We start from the raw sequence: 8,147 nt of genomic DNA, 5'->3' as shown, positions 1-8,147 counted from the left end.
TACTTCTCTTACGATAATATTAAAGAACCATTAAATTTGTTCTTGTTGAGGTTCATGCCCTAAATCTGTTTGCAACACCCAAATCCTTCATCTCAAACTCTTCAGACAATTATGCCTTCAATCAATTAATTTCATCCATATTAGATCCTACAACTAACATGTCATCAACATACAGTTATAATATAATATAGGATGGACCAAAATCTCTCATATAGCAATATTGATCCCTTGTACACTTCTTGTACCCTTTCCTATTCCAAAAACTATCAAACTTCAAGTAATATTGTCTTGGTGTTGGTTCAGGCCATACAAACTCTTGGTCAACTTTCAAACCAAGTTCTTTTTCTCTACCACTTAGAAACAATTTGGTTGTACCATGTAGATGTTCTCACCAAGGTCACCATCAAAGAACATTGTCTGAACATCTAATTGTTCTAGATGTAGATCCTCTACAGCCACAATGCTTAACATAAGTCTAATGGTAGTCATTCTAACTAGAGGAGAAATGTCATTATAGTCAATATGTCGATGATGACTTGGGCCCAAGCCAACTAAGCTCATCAAGCCCAACACAATTTTAAAGTCCATACAAAGGACCAATCACTAGAAAAATACTCAAGAAGATCCAAAATGCAGTGATGGTCAAGATCCTTTGAAGCCCAAGGGAATTAATCTACTTTTCAAATGGGCTAAAAAGGATATTAAAATTTAGATAAACATTTGTTTGCATGTCACATTTCGGCCAATGTAATTGGACCACCTTTATAAATATGTTATACATTGAATAATTGACCAAGAATTCACCAAAGCATTGCTTAATTGGGCTCACGTCCTCCTTAAACAAGCCTTGGCTGAATGGTGCTCTAGAAAGCAAGCCATGTTTAACACATTTAGCACATGTTGCAAATCTGGGAAGTGTGACTTGCCACTTGCCATTTGATCCATAAAATAAGGAGATCTAGATCTAGATCTAGAATTGAATTTAGCACATATTAATTAGCATAACTAGCTGAATTCTTCTTGTAACATCCCTAAGGGATATTACTAATATTTAATAAATAAATTCCGAAATAAAATAAATACCACATTTATTATAAAACCATTTCCCAAAAAAAAAAACGCGGGAAATTCAAAACCTTTAATGTACGTGTCATAAACCAGGAGTCCATAATCATAAAACTGAAATAAAAGTCAATGGCTCCCGAAATGGTTACATAATCATCTCAAAACAAAAATAATAAACATATATATATATATATATACAAAAATATCCCCTGCTAGCCCTCGCTCTGAGTCTAAGCATCTCCTGGCCCACCTGTCAAATCACTTGCTCCTGGATAACAAATTATCCGATCATCGCCACACACACATGGAAAGGGTGAGCTATGCACAATATATATAAAATAGATACATGAATTAAACATGTCCCCCATCCCAAAGTAACATAACTAGTATTTCAAGCTTTTCAAATAACCCTACCATGACCTCATAGTCCTTCATGAGTCATATCCATGAACTAGGTCTTAGGACTTCCCTGTGCTCCCACTAAACTAACTCATTCGTGGTCCAACCTTATGAGCCTATCCCGCTCATAGTCCTGCCCTACAGACTCCTCGTTTGTAGTAAAACATCCAAGTCTCATACTTGGACTCTGGCACGACTCTCGCCCAAGCTAAGCCCCTAACCTCGCTTAGCCTAATTTACCTCGCTTAGGCGAGGCCGTCTCGCCTGAGCAAGACCCTAGTTTGCTCAAACCCATAAAACTCCCCACCTGGACGAGTTTTCGAAATGAACCTATTAGAGTTTCAAATTTCCATTTAAGGTTATTTACTTAGTGGGTTAATATTGTTTTTCACAGCCCCTTTCGTTGCTCCTCATTTTGGCTTTACCTTTTGCCCTTTCACCTCCACTCCAAACAAGAATTAACAAAAATAAAGTCTTTTTCACCTCTAACAAGGTTTGAACCCGTGACCCTCCACCATAAGGCCAAAGCACAACCATTATGCCAATTCATATTTAGTGATAACCATTATAATCTTATGACTATATTATCACTCACCACTCACAATTACCAAAAAAAAAATAATAATAAATCAATGACACACAATTGACATAGATGGGACTTGAACCCAAGTCCTCTCACACAATCAAGTACTCTTAACCCCTTGAGCTAGTACTTTTCCACGTCACATCAAACAATATTTAATGCCATAAAGGCGCTTTCTACCCGTATTTATTAATTAATTAATGATTTAATTAATTAAATTTCACGGGTCTTACAATTCTCCACCTTTAAAAGTTTTCTTCCTCGAAAGTAGGACTTACCAGCAAAGAGGTGAGGATAAGACTTCCTCATGAGGTCCTCCATCTCCCAAGTCATCTCCTGGGTTGTCTCATCCCAGAGAACCTTCACCGTCTTCAACTCCTTGCCTCTCGGTTGCTTGACCTGAGTATCTAATATGCGAACCGGTCCAACTAGCATAGTCAGATCCTCGCGTACTTGCACCTTACCTGACTCCAAAACATGATTTGTACTTGCAATGATTTCCTTAACTGTGAGACGTGGAACACATTATGCAAGTTGGATAGCTGAGGTGGTAAAGTGATCTCGTACACTGCTGCTCCTATCCTCCGTGCAATCTAATAAGGCCCTATAAATATCGGAGTTAACTTCCTTGATTTAAGAACCCTTCCGATACCTGTGGTTGCCGTCACCTAGAGGAATACATGGTCTCCTTCATCAAACTCAAGTGGCTGCCTCCTCTTATCCACATAGGACTTTTGCCTACTCTGAGTTGCTCTCATCCGATCTTGGATTAACTTGACCTTACTAGTCGTCTGTTGCAGAAATTCAGGACCAAGCACAAAGGCTTCACCATCCTGATACCAGCACAATGGAGTTCTACACCTCCTTCCATACAATGCTTCATAGGGCATCATACCAATACTGGAGTGGTAGCTATTATTGTAGGTGAACTCCACCAAAGGTAGCACATCATTCCAGACTGTCCATCCGTCTGAGGATGATACGTTGAACTCGTCCTCAATTGTGTACCCAAGGCCGCCTGCAATGATTGCCAAAACCGTGATTTGAATCTAGGATCTCGGTCTGACACTATGCTTTTGGGTACCCCATGCAATCTCACCACCTCTCGCACATACAACTCTGTTAACTTGTCCATCGACCACTTCTGATTCATAGGCAAGAAATGTGCACATTTTGTCAGTCTGTCTACTGTCACCCAAACTGAATCATGGCCCTTTGTCGACCGCGGAAGATGTGTCAAAAAATCCATAAAGATAATATCCCACTTCCACTGAGGTACGTCCAGTGGTTGTAGGGTACCTCCCGGCCTTTGGTGTTCAATTTTGGCCTTTTGACATACCAAACACTGAGCAACAAAGTCTGCTACATTTGCCTTCATACCATTCCACCAAAAGGACTCCTTCAAATCCATATACATCTTAGTCATACCGGGATGTATGCTAAGACGACTCTGGTGACCTTCCTTCAGAATCTGCCTCCTGAAATGAGGCCCTCCTGGTACGCACACTCTACCTTTAAAACGTAGAATGCCATCCTCTCCCATCTGATAATCCTTCCCTTTCTCTGTGCCTAACCACCCCACAAACTGTTGCAATTCCAGATCGTGTCCTTGAGCTACACGAATTTCATTCAAAAATTCATTAGTGACTTTTAGTAAGCTCCACTGTATCGAGTCTTGCCCAAGCTGCATCCCCAGATTCATATCTCAGAGTTTCTCAATCAACTCTAACTCCTTTATCATCATGCAAGACACATGTATCTTCTTTCGACTCAAAGCATCGGCTACAACATTTGCCTTGGCCGGATGGTAGAGCAATTCAAAGTCATAGTCTTTCAAATACTCCATGCACCTACGCTGCCTCATATTCAGCTCCTTCTGGTCAAACAAGTATTTCAAATTTTTGTGATCGCTGAATACTCGGAATTGAGAGCTGTATAGATAATGCCTCCAAGACTTAAGAGCAAACACAATGGCGGCTAGCTCTAAGTCATGAGTCGGGTAATTCTTCTAATGCACCTTCAGTTGACGAGAAGCATATGCCACAACCCTCTTTTCTTGCATCAATACACACCCCAGACCTTGATATGATGCATCACAGTACACCTCAAACATCTTCTCAGTATCAAGAATTACTAGCACTGGAGCAGTAGTCAAACACTTCTTGATTTCCTCAAAGCACTCCTCACACTACTCAGTCCAAGAGAACGGCTGATCTTTTCTTGTCAGCTGTGTCAAAGGGTTCACCTTCTTTGAGAACCCCTCCACGAATCTCCTGTAATAACCTGCTAAGGCCAAGAAACTTCGCACCTCTGTCACTGTCTTAGGCCTTTCCTAGTTAAGCATCGTTTCAATCTTAGCCGGGTCTACTGCAATACCCTTAGCTGTAATGACATGTCCAAGAAATTGTACCTCCTCTAGCCAAAACTCGCACTTGGACAACTTCCTGTACAGTTGGTGTTCCCTGAGCACATTCAACACTACCCTCAAGTAATCAGCATGTTCCTCCTGTGTCCTCAAGTAGATATGAATGTCATCAATGAAGACGACAACAAACTTATCCAACCAAGGTCGGAAAATCCTATTCATATAATCCTATTCATATCGTCACTCCAAATGGCATAACCAGATATTCATAATGGTCGTATCGTGATCTGAATGCTCTCTTTTGCATATCCTCCAACGGTACTAGAATCTGGTGGTATCCCGACCTCAAGTCAATTTTAGAGAACACCCCTACGCCATTCAACTGGTATAGTAAGTCGTCGATCCTTGGCAGCGGATATTTGTTTTTAATAGTCAGCTTATTCAACTACCTATAATCCACACATAGTCGCGAGCTTCCGTCCTTCTTCTTCATTAACAAAACTGAAGCTCCCCAAGGTGACGCGCTCGGCCGAATAAATTGCTTCTCCAATAGTTCCTCAATTTGCTTCGTGAGTTCTACAAGCTCAGCCGGTGCCATTCTGTATGGAGCCATGGACACTGGACCCGCACCAGGAATTAAATCAATGGTGAAGTCGATGTCTCTACTAGGTGGCAATCCTGACACTTCATTTGGAAAGACATCCACATATTCGTTAGCCACTGGTATATATTGGATCATCTCCGCAACACTTTTCTTCTCTGGCTTGGCCACCACCATAAAACACATGGCCGCATCTTGTAGTGCTTTCACAGCTTCCCGAATTGATATTAATTCCAACCCTTCATGTTCTGGAAATACCAAACTGCGCTGTCCACAATCAATTATGATGTGATTGTTAGACAACCAGTCCATCCCCAATATCATATCCAGTCCCTCCAAGGGCAAGCACACCAAGTTCACCTTGTATCTATGACCTGCCACCACCATTGAACACCCAACACAGACTGAACTGGTAGCTACCTGGCCCGAGGAAGGAGTTGAAACAAGCAACTCACACCCCAAGTCACGTGTCACCAGACTCAATCGCCCCACACAAGCATCAGAGATAAAAGAATGGGTTGCGCCAGAATCAAATAAAACCAATACATCATGCCCCATAAGTAAACAAGGTTGTAATATCAGGTTACCTGACTAAGTAGCCTCAGTAGATGTCATAGCAAAAACCCTCCCAACCGCCTTAGCTCGTTCTGCTGGCGAGGCTGTTGCTGGTTTCTTCGCACCCAAATTCTTCTTCTCAGGGCAATTGTTTGCAAAATGACTCGGTTTGTCGCATATGAAGCACTTGTGACGGTCACAGGATCCCCCTAAACCACCGGTCAGTTGTGGGCAATTTCTCTTCAAATGGGGTCCGCCACACTGATAGCAAGTGGGATCTTGAGACGTCTGTTGTCGGCTGTACGACTTCTTCATTTGCCGCACCTCTGCAACATTCCTCTGATGTCTACTCACAATTGGGCCAAGGCCCTTCTCTAGATGCTCGGCACTCTTGGCCTGTTCCACCAAGACGGGAAATCTCCTCTCTCGTAAGGGAGTCAGCACTTTCTTAAGCTCATGTTTGAGTCCTCGCTCAAACTTCTGACATCTCCATTCTTCAGTAATGTTCTGCGAATAATATCTCACCAAATGCTTAAACCTGTTTACGTACTCCTGCACTGTCATATCCCCCTTCTGTAGTGCGAGGAACTCTGCCTCCCGCTCCTATCTGGTTGTGTCGGGGAAATATTTCTCCAGGAACCGCATCCTGAACATGTCCACTCCACCTGTTCATCTCGGGTCTGCATCTATTGTTGCATTCCCCTCCACCAATACTCTGCATCGTCGTTCAGCAGATAAGTGGCGAAAACTAGCTTCGGCTCATCAGGACAATTCATCACTTTAAAAATCTTCTCACACTTGCAGAGCCATGCATCCGCTACATCAGGAGAGGCTTTGCTAGTGAACTCTACTGGCTTGTGGGAAGAGAAGTTCTCCACGGTCGGCACCCTGATTGGTGCAATCGCCGTTCTAGGTTGCGCTGCTACGGGTGGCTGCATCGCATCCACCATCCAGTGAATAGCCTCAGCGATGTCATCCGCACCACTACTCCCCCTCCTCCTATTAGCAGCCAATGCTTGGATACGCCACATCACAACTATTATAAATCAATCACTTAGTCAACAACCAGAGATAAAAGAGAGAAAATAAGAAAAGAGAGTGAGCTTGAAAGACAATCCAAAGTGGTAGAGTTAAAAAGCATTTCAAATGAAAAGAGCGAACTCATGGTTAGGAATTTGGTGTACCACTCTTCACCAGTTTCTTCCATTAAATCCCAATTTCCAAAGGGAGTTTTCCCATGCTTAAACTCTTCTCACTTTTTCATTAAATCTTTTGTTTTGTTTCTATTCCTGTAGAGAACAAATAAGATGAGTTAGGCACAAGCGTCACCTTACCATGTAGTCCGCTATCTCCTCAGTTGGCCTCTTCCCGGTTGGTACATGTCGGTTTGGACCCAGAAGGGGTTACCTGCAGAAGGGACTCCGAAGATCAAGTGAGTCAAAACCCTCAAAAAGGTCAAATCTATGATTAATGAATGCGTACCTTTAATTACTGGGTCCACGTGTATTTATAGAGCATTAATGATGTCTGGTTATTCTATGGGTCGGGCCTTGGCTTGGGCTTTGGCTGTAAGTGGGCCTGGGCCCTAGCCCAAGCCCTTAGGACCTATTGAACACTGGGGGGCGTTAATCTTACTGAGTCTATTGGAGTAGTTGGCCTAGGCCAGCTACTTTCCTTGACGACTTATGTTGGTTATATGATATCTTGTGCAAGTTGTTCCTTTAGATGTTTAGGTTAGATCTGGTAAGGCTTAGGCCAACTCGGCCTAGGCTGAATACTTGACTATTTTGGTATATATGTATCGTTTACTTATTTTGTCGAGTTTGGTTAGGTGTGGTACACCAGTCCCTCAGCCTTGGCCGATATGAGTTTTCGGTCAAGGGTGATATGTGTTGGTATGCTAGCGGAACTGGCTAGGTGTGATACAGTTTCCTTCTCAAATTTTTTGTTCTCCATCTCATTCACTTATTTCATCCTCCTCTACATTTTGTGTAAAATCACACTTTGACTTTAAAATTCTTTTCAAACAAAGTCATAGTATAAGAAATCTTTTTGTGAAGTGGGCCGAATACCAACTTTCTCATTCTTTAAAAGCCCATTTTCACACCTTGCTCAAACCATGCTACTGCATGGTCATTACGATTTCGTTATAATTTTATTTGATGACTATTGCAGGTTTGTTTTTTATCTTGGTGGAACTTTCAAAATTGGTTGTTGTAAGCCTTTCAACAACCCTCTTGATCTAAGGACAGATCCTCTTCAAGAGGGAGGGGATGATGTGACCCCAATAAGGCTTATAACATTGGGCCAATGCCTAGGCCCATTCATTTAAATTCTGTTATTTTCTTTAATTTTTTTAATTAAATAAATGTTGTCTAAATTGGCATTGGGCATGCGGCCCAATTCGTTTCCATGCCTCCATACCACTCACAAATGCTGATACTATACCTTCACGTATTGGGCTTCCAGCCCAATTCCTTCAGCGTCTTCCAGCCTAATTCTCTCTAAGAAGCACGCTGCCTAGGGATGTTAAAAAAATTCGTACCCGTGGGTATCCACGGATAAAACCCGCAATGGGT

At 42.2% G+C, this 8,147-nt stretch overlaps 1 protein-coding gene across 1 annotated transcript; it reads right to left on the bottom strand.

Moving 5' to 3' along the window:
- Positions 1-3,752: 3,752 nt before the first annotated feature.
- On the bottom strand, positions 3,753-5,571 carry LOC146886908 (uncharacterized). The gene is made up of 4 exons (XM_085671934.1): positions 4,862-5,571; positions 4,458-4,626; positions 4,065-4,235; positions 3,753-3,923 (listed from the first exon to the last, which is right to left on the bottom strand). The coding sequence occupies exons 1-4, from the start codon at positions 5,569-5,571 to the stop codon at positions 3,753-3,755; spliced, it is 1,221 nt and encodes a 406-aa protein (XP_085528060.1).
- Positions 5,572-8,147: the final 2,576 nt, after the last annotated feature.

This window comes from Vigna unguiculata, chromosome 4 (genome assembly GCF_037176805.1).
Source record: "Vigna unguiculata cultivar grain cowpea cultivar isolate G323 ecotype 2 chromosome 4, ASM3717680v1, whole genome shotgun sequence".
Taxonomy (NCBI): Eukaryota; Viridiplantae; Streptophyta; class Magnoliopsida; order Fabales; family Fabaceae; genus Vigna; species Vigna unguiculata.
Note: the sequence above shows the minus strand (reverse complement) of the source record. Positions and strands in the feature narration are given on the sequence as shown.

Coding starts and splice junctions, on each gene's coding strand:
- LOC146886908 (XM_085671934.1), bottom strand. CDS start 5,571: ATGGGGCATGATGTATTGGTTTTATTTGATTCTGGCGCAACCCATTCT. Junction 4,627..4,861: donor CGACTATGTGTGGATTATAG/GTAGTTGAATAA, acceptor TTATATGAATAG/GATTTTCCGACCTTGGTTGG. Junction 3,924..4,064: donor ATGCTTCTCGTCAACTGAAG/GTGCATTAGAAG, acceptor TTGTTTGACCAG/AAGGAGCTGAATATGAGGCA.